This window comes from Melitaea cinxia, chromosome 19 (assembly GCF_905220565.1).
Source record: "Melitaea cinxia chromosome 19, ilMelCinx1.1, whole genome shotgun sequence".
NCBI classification, from domain to species: domain Eukaryota; kingdom Metazoa; phylum Arthropoda; class Insecta; order Lepidoptera; family Nymphalidae; genus Melitaea; species Melitaea cinxia.
This window is the reverse complement of record NC_059412.1, coordinates 15,558,403-15,574,916: the sequence shown is the minus strand read 5'-3', so window position 1 is coordinate 15,574,916 and position 16,514 is coordinate 15,558,403. Positions and strand designations below refer to the sequence as shown.

The following is a 16,514-nucleotide window of genomic DNA, read 5'->3' as shown; positions in this document are numbered from 1 at the left end:
ACAGTTGAAAATTGTTCAACTGCAGCAAAGATACTGATGCATATACAATGGCGGGAAAATAACAAAAAAAAAGGAAAGGGATGCTTTTCAAGTAAGAATATATTACTCTTTTTAACCGACTTCCAAAAAAGGAGGAGGTTCTCAATTCGACTGTATTTTTTTTATGTATGTTACATCAGAACTTTTGACTGAGTGGATCGATTTCAACAAAAAATTTTTAATCGAAAGGTGGTGTATGTCAATTGGTCCCATTTAAATTTATTTGAGATCTAACAACTACTTTTCGAGTTATATCAAATAATGCGTTTTTACTTGACACTTTTTTCGTCGACCTACGTTGTATTATACCGCATAACTTTCTGCTGGAGGTGCCGATTTTGATAATTCTTTTTTTGTTGGAAAGGACATATCCCTAGTTTAGTACCATGATAAGGAAACCAGGATTTGATGATGGGATCCCAGAGAAATCGAGGGAAACTCTTGAAAATTCGCAATAACTTTTTACTGGGTGTACCGATTTTAATAATTCTTTTTTTTTTTTTTGTTGGAAAGAAGATATCCCTAGTTTAGTACCATGATAAGGAAACCAAGATCTGATGATGGGATCCCAGAGAAATCGAGAGAAACTGTCATGTGGTCACATATAAATTTTATTGAGATCTGATAACTACTTTTTGAGTAATCTTTGATAACGCGTAGTTACTTGACTATTTTTTCGTCGATCTACGTTGTATTACTCGTCGATGTAATTGAAGTCGGTTTTTTTTCGTTTGCGAGCAAACACAATTATAACTGTAAGTGGTCGTTTAAATCGTAAATTTTTATTTTACCTGTCATTATTTTTTTGTTATATAATATAATAATTGTCATTACTGCTGGCTTTGAAATACACAGGCCGAAGACGGGCAGCAGCGTCTTCGGTGCGACAAAGCCAGTACTGCGGTCACCAACCCGCCTGCCCAGCGTGGTGACTATGGGCAAAACACATGAGTTCACGTTATTTTTGGCGTAAACTTGTGGAGGCCTATGTCCAGCAGTGGACTGTATAGGCTGTAATGATGATGATGATGTCATTATTTTATTAATATTTTTACAATAATTATATATCATAAATCTTATTACTAACTTTATTATCAAATCAATATTTTTTTCTCCGTGATCTGTACAATGGGCAAATACATTAAAATCGACGGTGGTTAATACAGCAGTTTTTAAACATTCTTTAAGTGATTTCTTATAAATATTCTTTTTTAAGATTTCATGAATAATATGTTTTATATCTATTAATAATTTATTAAAATCACTGCTGGGATAGCAAAACCAACGTCGACCTGCATACTCTCGGTATGTAATGTATATTCTCTCATGGCCTTCTGGTGCCATAAGTTTATTTGTGCATATATGGCATTCCTTGAAGATTTTACTTTTGAGTTTTAAAAAAAAAAAAAAAAAAATAACCATGTAGGTGCAAGTGTCAAAAGACAAAATATTGTAGGTACACAAAACAGCCTATGACAATTACGACAACAGCCTCAGCTGGTTTTCAAAAAATATATTTAGATTTAGTTGGTCCACTGGATAAAGACGAAGATGGTAACTGTTACATTCTCACGATCCAGTGTGAACTAACAAAGTTGATAGAGGCGTATCCAATTAAAAATAAGGAGACGGTGAGTGTGGTGAAAGCCTTTGTATATAATTTTATATTAAGGTTTGGTATACCAGAATCTATAGCAACAGATAGAGGTTCTGAATTTACCTCTTCAACTATGGCAGAAGTTTGTAAGTTATTGGAAATAAACAAACTAACGTCAACAGCTTATCACCATCAATCGATTGGGTCTCTAGAAAATGCTCATAAGCATTTAAGTGCATTTTTGAGAACATATTGCAGTAATAGTACCTATTCATAGTCTCACTGGATACCTTTTTGGTGCTTTAGTTTTAATAATACAATTCATAGCGAAACTAAATATGCTCCTTTCGAATTAATTTTTGGAAGATTATGTAACATTCCAAAATCAATATCTCATCATATAGAACCTTTGTATAACCAAGATAACTTTTCTTTAGATTTAAAGTATAGATTAGAAATTGCTCTAAATGAGACTAGAAAACATGTATATGATAAGAAATGTAACCCAATCACTTTTAAAATAAATTACTTCGTTTTAATAAAAAATGAATGTACTAAAAAATTAGATAGTATATTTGAAGGTCCCTATCGCATATTAGACGATATGGGTTCAATATTAAAATAAATAAAAATAATAAAGTAGAATTAGTTCATAAAGACAGAACAAAACTGTTTATTAGTTGATAATTGTCTTAGTAATTAATAACGTAATAATAATAATAATAATAAAAAAAACCTGGCAGCTGTCAACTGAAATGACGCTTTTTTATCTTGTCATTAAATTTATTATTTTAAAATATATTTAAATATGAAAATACAATTAAAATATCACAAAAATGACTAATACCAAGAAGATAAAATGAATAAAGCCAGAGGACGACGCGCACAAAAAAGACCAAAGGTTCCATCGAGCTCCGAAACACAGTCAACGACAGATGACGAATATCAAACACCGCCGTCCACCGCGGAATCGGATGCTGACGATGCTGACTCATCTACGAGACCATCTAACCGTCGACGAGTCATACGCCCGCCACCAGCTTGCTTGGAAGTTCAGGGACAATACGCTCCCACAAGAAATCCAGCTGCCAGTGGTGCTGTGCGCCGCATGAGATGGACTCAAAAAATGAATGAGAGTGTCATGCGAGCGTACTATGAGGCGACAGGTGGGGGAATTAACCTCACTGCGTATCGTTCAACGATGTTGTCTCTGTTTCAGGCGCTTGAACCAACCATCACCGTAACCGCACAACGACTATCGGATCAAGTACGAGCCATTCAGCGTTGTCACCTTCTGGATGAATCAGTACTTGAGCGGCTGCGTACAAATTTACCACAACTTAATACTGTTAGTCACATTCGTGATATACAAACATCACAAAAAGAGCAAAGAGAGGTAATAAATTTTAATATAAATCATATATCTCCTAACAGTGTTGATTTGTCGGTAAACGAACAGGATAATGAGCCTATGAGGAGAGCTTTGGAGGATGCTATTTTGAAATATAGATCCTTGCCACCAAATATTAGGCCACAGCTACCTCGTTTGCCTATTCACAGACGTAATTTGGCTTTAGTAGGTGTTATGGATAAAATTTTACAACAATATTTAGACAGCACTCAAAATTTATCCGATACTCACTCACTTCTGTACTGTGGAGCTGCAGCTGTTTGTAATGTAGCTAATTTGAAGTTTAAATCAAATAAAATTACTTTACCATCCCATACAGCTCCAGCTTGGCAGGCCAGAATTGAAAAACGAATAAATTTAACCAGAACACTAATAGCCAAATTAACATGTTTCAGGGCAGGTAACATGCGTCCAAAAATCATGCGGTTTGTACATCAGGCTTTTGCGGGTACAAATATAAGATCCAACGAGTACATAACATCAGTCTCGGACCGCATAGATTTTCTGAAGCAAAAACTCTGTGCATGGGCAAAACGCATTAAGAGGTATAAAAAACGCAGGGATCGATATCATCAAAATAGCATATTTCAAAGCGACCAACGAAAGGTATACAGGAATTGGGAACAGTGCACTACTAATGTGGTCAATGGTAATTTACCGACCCGAGAATCGATAAATAATTTTTGGCGAAATATTTGGTCGAACCCCATTGACCACATTGAGAGTGATTGGATGGATGTTGTCAGGAGGAGGTGCAGCTCACTTCCACAAATGGAACAAATTAAAATAAATTCAGAAGATATAAGTTATGCAATCCGTTCAACGTCGAATTGGAAATGTCCTGGACTAGACGGATTGCATAACTTTTGGCTTAAATGGTTTCATAGTTCGCACCCCATCCTGGCATCACAATTTCAAAATGCAATTTCAACTAATACTTTACCAAAATTTATGACGACTGGTACCACATTCCTGTTATACAAATCGGGATGTACCGCTGATCCTAAAAACTACCGCCCTATAACTTGCTTACCCACCATCTATAAGCTACTTACATCTGTTCTCGTCACAAAAATTACAAAACATATTACTACAAATAATATTTTGGCTACGACTCAGAACGGATGTAAGTCTGGTAGTCGCGGTACCAAGGAACTTCTCCTCATAGACATGACCATATGCCAACAGGTACGTCGAAACCGGAAAAATCTGGCTGCCGCTTGGATTGACTACAAGAAAGCGTATGATTCAGTGCCTCATACATGGCTTATGAAAGTAATGGAGCTATACAAAATTGATGCTGCTTTGTGCTCCTTTCTGAGTACGTGTATGAGACAGTGGAACACTTTTTTGCGTCATCCGGGTGCGGTTGATGTTTCAGGATCGACTGAACCGATAAGGATTATGCGGGGTATTTTTCAAGGTGATAGTTTGAGTCCATTGTGGTTTTGTCTAGCCTTGAACCCTTTAAGCACTTTATTAGAGGATTCAAGGTTGGGCTTTCACCTTCGTAGAGGAAGCAAAGCAATCTCTCACCTACTTTATATGGATGATTTGAAGCTTTTCGCATCCAAACTACCAGACTTATACAAGTTGTTAAAAATAACAGAAACCTTTAGCACTTGTATAAGAATGGAGTTTGGTGTGGATAAATGCGCTGTCATCCATGTAGAAAGAGGTAGAACTGTATCATCACAAAATTTAAAACTTAACAACTCTTTGTCTTTTCGATCTCTCAACGAAGGTGAAACCTATAAATATCTCGGAATGTCAGAGGCATTGGGCATTGATGACGGAGCCATGAAACAACTGGTAAAGGAACGATTCTTTGGCCGGCTGAAGAAAGTTCTCAATAGCTTTCTTTCGGGCGGTAACAAGGTGCGTGCCTTTAACAGTTGGGTTATGCCCTTAATCGTCTATACCTTTGGCATTTTGAGATGGACTCAAACGGAATTAGATACCCTTGATCGCCAAGTCCGTAAACTGTTAACAACGTACCGAATACACCATCCTCGATCGTCTGTGATGAGATTATACATCCCACGAAAATGTGGGGGTCGTGGCTTTTTAAACGCTAAAAATCTCCACAATCGTGAGGTGTATAATCTCAGAGAGTACTTTTTAAATATGAAGAGCGATATGCACATGGACGTTGTTGCAGTTGATAGGCGCTTTACTCCGCTGTCCTTAGGCAAAGAGAAATGGCGTAAGCCTATAGTAATGCGTACCGTTGACCGCGTGGCCATATGGAAGAGCAAGGAATTACATGGCCGGTTCTACAAAGTTCTGACAGACCCAGATGTAGACCAGCCCAGCTCTATATCCTGGTTACAACACGGGAACCTCTTCGGAGAAACCGAAGGTTTTGTCTGTGCAATTATGGACGAAGTTATTAAGACGAATAACTACCGGAAACATATCATGAAAGACGGAACTCCAGACATATGCCGAGCTTGCCATAAGCCTGGAGAATCCATTAGACATGTTGTTTCCGGTTGTAGTCATCTTGCTAACGGTGAGTACTTGCACAGACATAACCAAGTAGCCAGGATTATACACCAACAACTTGCTATTCGTTACGGCCTTGTTGAAAATGAGTTGCCTTATTATAGGTATAGCCCAACGCCATTTCTTGAGAATGGTCGTGCATTGCTCTACTGGGATCGATCTATTGTCACTGACAGGTTTATTGCAGCCAATAAACCTGATATAGTGCTAGTAGACCGATCAGCGCGCCGAGCAATTATTGTTGACATTACAGTTCCACATGACGATAATCTCGTAAAGGCCGAAAAAGAAAAATTAAGTAAATATTTAGACCTTGCCCACGAGATTACCGGCATGTGGAATGTAGACTCAACAATAATTGTTCCTATTGTTGTATCGGTTAATGGTCTATTAGCGAAGAGTTTCGACCAACACCTTAAGAAACTCTCACTTGACTGTTGGATCAAGGGTCGGATTCAAAAGGCAGTGTTGCTTGAAACGGCCCGCATTGTGAGGAGGTTCCTCAGCCTGGAACCTTAACTACCGGTGGCCTGGGCCCCAACCTGCCATCGGAGGACTACTATTTTTATATTTTTAAATATTTTTATTTGTCTTTTTTATAAATATATTTAAAAATGTAATCATAAGAAAATATATTGAATAAAAGAAATAATAATAATATTTATTTATTTTCTCACCACAATATTGCTAACAGGACATTAGATAGGTACATAATAACATGAGCACTAATACTGTGGGAGACTGGTGCCTAAGCTAGGCTCGAGGCCTGTGTTTCAGGACACCAGGTCTCCACCCCTTAAAAAAGTACATTTCAAATATCATCATACGGGCATTAACAATTTTGTTGTAAACAATATTATATGAGATAGTAACTTTATATATCTAAGGTTAGTCTATTTTATGTTATTCGTGGTACGATATGGGTTAGGTAGTGTGTGTGTATGGGTTAGGTAGTGTGTGTGTATGTGTGTGCGCGTGTGTGTGTGTGTGTGTGTGTGTGTGTGTGTGTTGTGTGGGCATGGGTGCTAGTATGTTAGAAGTACTCTAAGTTAGGGCAGAAAGAATCGCTTCCGTGTCATCATAGTTCAATTTCTGTAACCAGTCAGTTAATTTCCGTTTACACCTATTTTTAGTGAGGCTGTATATAGGCAGAAATCTATTGATTTTGTTGTACAAAAAGCCACCCAAGCTGCAAAAGAATCGCTTTGAGAACCTTGTGGAAAACTTGCTACACTGTACAGGATTGTACCGCCTTTTGGCGTCTGACACTGACGGGTGATATTCAAGAAGTGTGTGTTGTCTTAGTAGGGTGTCAAGTATAAACAATTGGCGCACCGTTAAGACCTGGCACTCTTTGTATAACAATACAGTGGGGTAACGATACGGTTTAAATAATGATATCTTCAGTATAGCTCTTTGTGCTCTCTCCAGGCAAATCAGTCTGGTTTTCGGTGCACCACCCCAGGACGTGATACAATAAGTTAGCACCGATTGAGCGAGGGCAAAATAGACAGATTTCAATCGGTTAGCATCCAAGACATTTCTTATTGTTTTAAAGACGTATATAAGTTTTCGTAACCTGTTATTAATCGCATCTATATGTTCGTCAAATCTAAGATTATTATCAATCACTACTCCCAAGTATTTTACAGTCTCTTTTTTTTGCAAGCGTGTGCAGTCGCATGTAGCGTTTTGTGGTTCAGAACACGAGTGAACTTGTATGGCGTGAGTAGTAGACTGTGGTACAATGCCTTTAAAGGAGAAAGTGATGTAAGTGGTTTTCGCGCTATTTAAAGTCAATAGGTTTCCTCGTAACCACTTTGAGATAGTATTGAAACCCGACTGAGTATACCTGTATGTTTCGGCCCATGTATCTGCAGTGAATAAGAGAGCAGTGTCGTCGGCAAAGCTGATTATTTTGCAACCAGGGAGGGTGAGCATACTCAGGTCGTTGATGTAAATTAGAAATAGAGCAGGTCCAAGTACGCTACCTTGAGGGGTACCATAAGTCAATGTACTCTCGTTACTGATGTATTCGTCTATTCTAACTCTCTGGGTACGCTCACTCAAATAATCTTCAAAAAGGCATAGAGGTACACCTCTAATCCCTAGATTTTCCATTTTCCGGATAAGGAGGGGTACAGAAACCGTGTCAAATGCTTTGACAATATTCAGGAATATACTCAAGACTTTCCGCCCTCCATCCATCTCTGATACTATAAAGTTGGTAAGTTCATTTACAGCATCAGAGGTGGATCTACCCGCACGAAAGCCAAACTGCGCAGGTGAGAGAAGATTGTTTTTTTCCAGAAAATTAGTAAGCCTGCTATTCATAATCCGCTCCAGTATTTTTGAGAGAGCAGGAAGTACGGCTATTGGCCTATAGTTATTAACACAGCCTCGATCCCCACTCTTATAGATCGGGTGTATGATGGCCTTCTTGAACACCTTAGGAAATTTGCCTGTAGAGAGCGCAAGGTTGCAAATGTATGTTAGAGGTGGTACTATAATGAGCTCGTGTTTTTTTAATAGGTTGCTGGAAATGTTGTCCCAACCCTTTGCACAGTCACTACGGAGTGCCCTCAACAGCCCAGTGACTTCCTCCTCGTCAGTTGGCAACATGACCATTGATTGCGGGTTTATATATTTTACCAAGGTGTTAAGTGGTTCATTCTGTGAGGTTATATTTTTCTCCGCAAGCTGTTTACCAATGTTTGAGAAAAAATCATTGACAAAGTTTATCGAGAGATTCGGTGTGGCTAGTGTATTCAACAAATTAGTAGATGCATTTTCTTTATATTTGGTTCTGCCTGATATGTTATTTATCACTGACCATAGTTCTTTTGGGTTTCTGTCTGCTTTGATTACTGCTTGTCTATCATATTCTAATTTAATATTTTTTAATAGCCTATTACAAAAATTTCTGTACGTAGAAAAAGTGATTCGCAAGATCTCATTACTAGGTGCCTTTTTGAGGTTCTTATGTAAGGCGTCCCTGTGTCTGATACATCGGAGTAGACCAGGAGTAATCCATGGTTTTATAGTTACTTTTCGATTTGGTATTTTAACTGTTTTAGAAATTAGATCAATTAAATTTTTAATTAAATTTATCATCGTCTGAGCGGCATCGTGAGGGTTTTGCGTCTTGTACACTTCGCTAAAGTCAAGCTTCATCATGTGGGCATCCAATTGTTCATAATTAACACGGACAACAACTTTTTTGCTATGGTTTTAGTTACTTTTTTCGCAAGATATAATAAGATTGTGTCATGATCAGTTAAAGCAGAGTGTGCGACCAAGGTAGAAGCAGGTAGCCCAGTTTTGAGGATAAAATGATCAAGACAAGCATTCTGTCGAGTGGGCAAGTAATGGGCGGGCAGCAGGCCATGTGATGCTAATAGGTTTAAGTACTTATATTTGATTGTATCTCGGCATTGTTGGTGAATGTTAATATTTATATCTCCCGTAATTATAATATTTTTATAATGAGCTATATTTGTTAATATGTCATTTAAGGAAGATAAAAAGTTGGTAATGTCTCTATAGCTCGGAGGTCGGTATATGACTAACAGTACTGTACTAGAGTCAATTGTTATTTGAAGACAATTAGCATCCATAAAAGTAGGCTCTATCACCGTGACCCTTAGTGCATTGTGTGTATAAACCACCACACCCTCGTTTTGTGTACGGTTATTAACCGTCTTAAAACTATTGTAGTTTGCTAACTCAGGAATATTTTGTGTATTAAGCAACCAACATTCAGTTAAGGCGATTATTTCCCAGTCAATTTTTGCCCTAGCCAGTATGGTCATAAAACCTGGCATGTTTTTTGTAATACTTCGTATGTTTTGACTTAGGAATTTCAGTGACTGGGCTGGATTAAAGTTTGGTGGGATACAATGGTCCAAGTCACACGTTGAAGATTCAGACACAGAGACAGAGTCTATATTGTTAAGATTATTTTGTATTAAATCGAATTTTATTATAGTTAATTATCAATTTAAATTTATACAATGTTACTTTACAGAAATTTAATGTCTTTAGCAGAGTCCAACAATAAATAATATTGTTGATACCAATCACAAACAGTCCCAACAAAGAATCGTCAATTCTTGTAATCAGTAAGAAAAGTTTTGTTTTACTAGTCAAGTAATATAACATGTTTATACTATTATACTTAGTTTTAGTTTATTAAAAAAAAATCTAAATGTATTTGATTTTTTTTTTCGTTCACCCCCGGAGGTGTAGTGGTATATAAGATAGTATTCTAATACAATAAAGACAGTCTAATATCGAACGTCATTCGTTTCACTTGCCCCTCGTACCTCCGACACTACAGGACACGTAAGTTTTCTCTAGTTTATATGCCACGTGATAGATGTCGCTACAGTCTAATCCTATCCAACCTAATGTACTTACTATAAATGTGGTTTAAAAATGAACCTCAATACCGACTAAAGTACGAACATACTATTTTGAAAAAATTGTTGCGCCAACCGCAGCCCCCGGCCGGTACCGCCGCAACCGTTATGTCCCTGCATTTTAAATCTGTAATATCTTCAAAAATATTCATTGAAATAATAATGATGTACCTTTTTAAAATCCTTGTATCGTGCCTTTCAATTTGATACCCATATTGTAGTATTCGAGAATTTCTTTTTTTTTCATTAACTACAATGGCTTCGCGCAGCCGCCATGTTTGATTTTTTTTTTAATGTCACCTATCTAAGAACACTTGGGCAGCTAAGACGAACCTAACGATACCTCAATTATGTAAATCCGTTCAGTAGTTCTGGAAATATGAGGTAGCAAAGAATATTACATACAAATATACATACATACAAGATACGCGCGAAAAACATAACCCTTCCTTGGCAGTCGGGTAATTACATGCTGTAAAGGGCCATATTAATCTATATTAAATGCATAACGAATTTGTGGTACTTAATTGAATAAGGATTAATGCTGTATTGTTTAAAATAGCTTGGTAAATAAGCTATTATTTCTCGTAAAAAGTAAAGGATAAAAAATGGTTATTGTGGGTTATCCCTAAGAGATGACATATACCATCGCGGACTTTTTCTAGACCTTTTTAAGGTGTATTGTTCACCTATAGTACATTATTTTGATAATTCTCGAAGAATTCAGCCAGCGTTTGAAATGTAAGCGACTTTGTTTTATACTTTGTAGTGATTAAACAGTTAAAAATGTAACTTGTAAACGGCTCAGGAAAATTAATTATAAAAAATATACGCTTATAACACTTTATTTCTAAATAATTTGTACAATAAGTCAATAAATGCTTAATATATATAAGTTAATCCTCCTCCTGTGGTGAAAACAATTTCGCTACTTCGAAAAGATCTTCGAACTGTCCCTTCGACAGGACCTGCAACAACAATCGCGTGAGTCAATCTGGGTTTGGAATTAGGTTTTCGAAACAGCTATTAGGTATTATTGAAAGTGTCGAGCAGACTGTCCGCACCTGCCTGGCGACGTGCATGCGGTTGAACAGGTTCCACAGCAGCACGCCCACCACGCGCCGCTCGCGCACGTAGAACACCACGCCGCGCTCGTAGCGCCGCGCCGCGCCCCCGGCCCCCGCCTCGCCCCCGGCCCCCGCCTCGCCCCCGGCCCCCGCCTCGCCCCCGGCCCCCGTCTCGCCCCCCGCCTCCGCATCGCCCCCGGCCCCCGCCTCGCCCACGGCGCCCGCCTCACCGCCGGCCCCCGCCTCGTCTCCGGCTCCGCTGGCGCTCAGCGCCCTCGCCTCCGTCACCCCGTCGCTGACGGCGTCCGCAGAGAAGACACCGAAAGTCGGTAATCTGGAATCTATGATGCCGATCGCCTAAAACGGAGCAGAAAAAAAAATTAATTACGTTATCGGGAAAGAAACGGCGCCCGGTGGGAATAGGCCTCACCTCGTAACCGAGCCGCGGCCCCAGGTCGCTCCAGAACATGCTTTGGTGCTGGTAGTGCTTGGGCGGCGCGAGCGCGGCCATGTTCTCGCCGGCGAGACGGCCCGACACCACTGCGTGGTCGTGGTGCTCCACGCGGCGCCGGCCCAGCGCCTCGTCGTAGAAGCACGCCACGTCGCCGGCCGCGAACAGGTCCGAGCGCGCCTGCAGCTCGGCGTTCACCAGCACGCCGCCCAGCTCCGGGTGCAGCTCCAGGCCCGACGCGCGCGCCAGCTCCACCTCGGGCTCGCTGCCCACGCACTCCACCACCAGCTGCGCGTCCAGCCGCGCGCCCGTCGACAGCTCCAGCCGCACGCCGCCCTCCGCCAGCTCCGCGTCCGCCACCTCCGCGTCGGGCACCAGCGCGACGCCGGCCTCCGCCAGGCGAACCGCGACGTCGTCGGCCAGGTAGCGCGGCAGCACGGCCGCCAGCGGGGCGCCCTCGCGGAACACCTGGACCACCGTGCGGCCGTCCCCGCGCAGGCGGTCGGCCAGCGCCACGGCCAGCTCGCAGGCCAGGAAGCCGCCGCCGACCACGGCCACGGTGCGCAGGCCGGGCTGCTCCAGCGCGGCGGCCAGGCGCGCCGCGTCGCGCACGCCGCGCAGCGCCAGCGAGCGCCCCGCCGCCGCCGCCGCGCGCAGCGCCACCACGCGCCGCGGCCGCGCGCCCGTGGCCACGAGGCACTTGTCGTAGGTGAGCGAGTGCGAGGCGCCGCCGGGCGCCACCAGCTCGGCCGCGTGGCGCGCGGGGTCGAGGCGCGTGGCGCGCCAGCCGCGCGCCAGCGCCGCGCCGGCGCCGCCGTCCCGCAGGCGCTCGGGCGGCGCGTAGAAGGCGCTCGGCTCGTACGTGACGCTGCGGCGGCGCCCGTTCCACTGGCGGAAGGTGAGCGCGTCGGGGCGGGCGGCGCGCGCGGCCAGGTCGGGCTCGCGCCACAGCTCCTTGCTGAGCGGCGGCCGCATGTAGGGCAGCGCGCTCTCGGCGCCCACGATGAGCACCTGCGCGTCGGGCCGCGCGCTGCGGATGGCGCGCATGGCCGCGAACGACGCCGTGCCGCCGCCCACGAGCAGGTACTGCACGTGCGCCGGCAGCGAGTCGCCGCTGGCCGGGATGGCGGGTTCGACTGCGTCTGCTTCTTTTTGGTCACCTACAAATATAAAATTGTCAGTCGTTCCTTAACGTAAGAGCAACGTATCCATATTACCTACAATACATACTGGATAGTTTTGAGTCTTTTTTGTCATCTACTTCTCCATTCGTCTTGCGATAGAAGTATACCTGCAAACAGTTAATAATTAGAGAATAGTATTAGTATGAATTATTCAATTCAGTTAGTAATAATAGTTGACAGAAACGTACTCCACCCAGTGATGCTGTGATGGCCGCGAGTGCCGCGAGAGCGGACCAGGGGCGCTTCGGACGGTCTCTCGGCCCACCTCCCCCCGTGTCGGTGGAAACCGTAACATGGCTCGGGTCTCGTGTGTTTGACTTCTGAACACCGGTGCTACTTAACACTGTCTTCAGAATTATACTATATGTTAAATTACATTTACAATAGCGTGATTTCTAAGCATTAATAAATAGTTTGCCTCAAACATAGAAAGTGTAGTAGTACTATTTTAAAATGCTTTTATTTATAAGGATAAAAGAATTACCGTTCGATATTTCCTCAACTTTTTTGTATGCTTGCAGAGAAAAAATAAACATTAATAATATGAAAGAAAAATGTTATCAATAAATCGCTGATGTATAATAAAGTCTAATAATCACTTGACTACTCTAGATATATTGTTGTTGTTGAGCATAGGATGTGTTACTTAAAAAGGTAGGCCAGTTCTACTTCTCTTTTGATGATCCGTACCGTTCCTACTGTCCTTATTTGACAAACATAGGAGTATAGTTTATAAAAAATTTATAACTACTGGAATCTTAATAAGTAAATGTATATAAATGAGTAGACACAACATTTATAAAGTAAAATTTCAAATTGCTATCTACATTACATTTAAAATGTTTTACTATTTTGTAATAAATACTTTTTAGATCAAACACAGCTCACCTGTTCCCCTGCCGAACTTGAATGTGCACAAACACCTAAAAATAACATATTTTAAACTTATTAGATATATTGTAAATTGTTTATTATTTAGAATGATAAGGATATTCGAACACTAGCGTGATTCCAGCGGTAATTTACAGGGAGGGTTTCTGCATTTTGTTAAGCAAACGTGAAGGGACTGCACCTTCCAAAGCGCCGGAGACACCACAGAACTAAATTATGACAGTGAAAGATCTAATTTTGAGGTTAAGTCTGTGGGATTTTTTTTCAAGAAGTACCAGTCACGCTAGATTACTGCTGGAGCGGATTCACACTAGTGTCCGAATATCCTCAGCCTATTGAAGATGGAGAATGTATTTATCTTAATTTAACCCTTTACTACATAAACTATTAATGAATTGAAATAAAAAATATTTTATGGCTTTGAAGGCCTTTATTTGAGATAAAAATTTACACATACTAAAACTGAAAAAACCATTAAGATATATGGCTTTGTATGCATCCATAGTTGTTCGCAAGAAGCATTGTTTATGCTACTGATAAGCATGCCAATCGCCTCACTGGTGATGATCCTCTGCAGTAATGATGAATGCAGCTTGAGGGTAAGCAATTACGGATACACAAATCATACAAGAATGTATACAAAAAAAAGACAATTTGTCAAATTTATTTTTGTGGTTTGAATACTAAAATCCGCAGTATCTGCTGAGATTAACTGCAGTAAACAAAGTATCACACGAATTATCAAAGCTATAATAATAGTAATTATTATAACAAGATTAACAATTATAAAAGAAATTCATAAACTAGTGTTAATTGACAATAACTAATAAAATATGTTTTTAGTAATTTGTAGACATTTTTAGATGGTATAAGCCTCAACAGTTTTAAATCACAAACATTTATTAATAAATAGTTTTCGAAATAAACACTACTTACGGAAAACTTTAAAAACATCCCTCCGAGAGATTCCGTGGCTCTCGATATAAATGCTTGCTAAGGCTCTGAGCATGGTAAATGCCTTTAAAAAAACCACAACTTTTAATTATCAAACTAAGTCGAGGTCCTTTATCTTATTATTGATTTCATTTCTGTAAATTTCATCATACACTTTACGGCAATTCAAATAGAGAGAAAATTATAGGTTATGATTTTCATTTCGACAACCTGACAATTGACAACTGAATAAATCATAAAAAAATCTATTCACTCTACTATTCACTATAGTCTATTTTGACGTTTACCTTCTGATCAAGGAGAATAAACTAGAATTAAACGTCAGGAGGACTCTTTATCTATATATATATATATATATATATAACAAGAAGTTTATACACTGTTTTATATAAGCTTCTTGATATATAAATAGTGATAGGTCACTCACTCATCACGAAATCTCCGAAACTATAACCATAGATAATACACTTAAACTAGCTAACTTTAACCTACGAAATTGAAAGGGGTACAAACCTTTGTGGCATATCTAGCCGCCGCCATCTTGGTTTTTTTTTCAAAATTTCCAAGCACGATAAAAGTGGTATATTTGGATAGAGGACACTTATACAAACGTAGCTTAAAGATGCCTGCAACACCAGAAGCATCGCAAGCGCGTTGCCGACCAAATCCCCAATCAATCCGGAGCTCTGGTCACCTTACTCACCAACAGGAACACAATACTGCTTGAAAACAGCATTATTTAGCTGTGATCTTCTGTAAGGTCGAGGTACTACCCCAGTGGGGCTGCTCCATATTTTGAGCAGGAAATTCCTGCTGTGCCCTACCTCAGTTAAACTCAATTCTTTACATTCACCTTCATTCCCTTTCTTACAAAAGCTCCACTCATATCAGTTACCATCTACTCCAACTCTTCGGGCGAGGACGCAAGTAATACTTGATCATCAGCATAGAGAAGACATTTGACGAGTAACTCATTCATCCTCAACCCATTTTCATTCTCTTTTAAATCTGTCAAACAATTGTCCATGAACAAATTAAACAGCCACGATGACGCTACACATCCCTGTCTAACACCTTTTTCGATATTAAACCAATCTGTGTGTGCCCCATTTATCCTCACACAAGCACTAGAATCCCTATAAAGAGATTGCAATGCTCGTATGAGGACACTGCTCACATCATTCACAGACAATGCTGACCTCAATTCATTCTTGATCACTCTATCATAGACCTTTTCTAAGTCCACGAACGCGCAATAGACTTTTTTGTTATTTGCCAAACACTTTTCGGCTATGCACCGCAAGTAAAAGACCTGATCCGCACATCCCATTCCCTTTCTAAATTCCGCTTGTACATCGCATACTTTATCGTCTGTTTCATTCACAACCCTCTCAATCAACACTTTTGCATACAGTTTACCGACGACGCTGAAGAGGCTTATACTGCGGTAATTCCTGCAGTCCTGCCGTGACCCTTTTCCCTTGTACAATGGGACGATTACGGCTTTGCACCAGTCTCCTAGTACTTGCCCATTTCGCCAGCACAAATTGAAAAGGCAGTACAGCTGACTAGCCACTATGCCATGTCCAGCCTTCAGCATTTCGACGGCCTTACCTAATCTCATAGTTTGCAACGCTTTCACTATTTCATCCATGCTTATCTCACTTTCATCACCATTTATACTCTCATCCATGGGAGGTGCCGTATATTGTACCTGCACTTCCTCTCTTTCGAACAAACTTTCAAAATACTCTTTCCATCTCTTTAACACACATTATTCTCCTTTTATAATGCTGGGATCTTGACTCCTGATTGTACTCAGTTCCGAGGTAGAAGTTTCTCCTCTGGCTGTTTTGATGGATTTCCAGAAAAACTTGATGTTTGACTGAAAATCTTCGAAGAGCCTTCTATCAAAATCATCCTTTCGTTCTTCTTTCTTTCTAGACACAACTTCTTTCGCCGCTAATTTCAATCTTTATACTTCGTTCTTG

At 40.7% G+C, this 16,514-nt stretch overlaps 2 protein-coding genes across 2 annotated transcripts; one reads left to right on the top strand and one right to left on the bottom strand.

Moving 5' to 3' along the window:
* Positions 1 to 2,495: 2,495 nt before the first annotated feature.
* On the top strand, positions 2,496 to 8,186 carry LOC123662824. The gene is made up of 2 exons (XM_045597618.1): positions 2,496 to 4,235; positions 8,088 to 8,186. Exons 1-2 carry the CDS (start codon positions 2,496 to 2,498, stop codon positions 8,184 to 8,186), a joined length of 1,839 nt encoding a protein of 612 aa, XP_045453574.1.
* Positions 8,187 to 10,805: 2,619 nt separating this feature from the next.
* On the bottom strand, positions 10,806 to 14,747 carry LOC123662676 (apoptosis-inducing factor 1, mitochondrial-like). The gene is made up of 8 exons (XM_045597481.1): positions 14,506 to 14,747; positions 13,567 to 13,601; positions 12,867 to 13,025; positions 12,725 to 12,785; positions 11,474 to 12,654; positions 11,260 to 11,400; positions 11,041 to 11,178; positions 10,806 to 10,944 (listed from the first exon to the last, which is right to left on the bottom strand). Exons 1-8 carry the CDS (start codon positions 14,576 to 14,578, stop codon positions 10,873 to 10,875), a joined length of 1,860 nt encoding a protein of 619 aa, XP_045453437.1. The 5' UTR covers positions 14,579 to 14,747; the 3' UTR covers positions 10,806 to 10,872.
* Between the last annotated feature and the right edge of the window lie 1,767 nt (positions 14,748 to 16,514).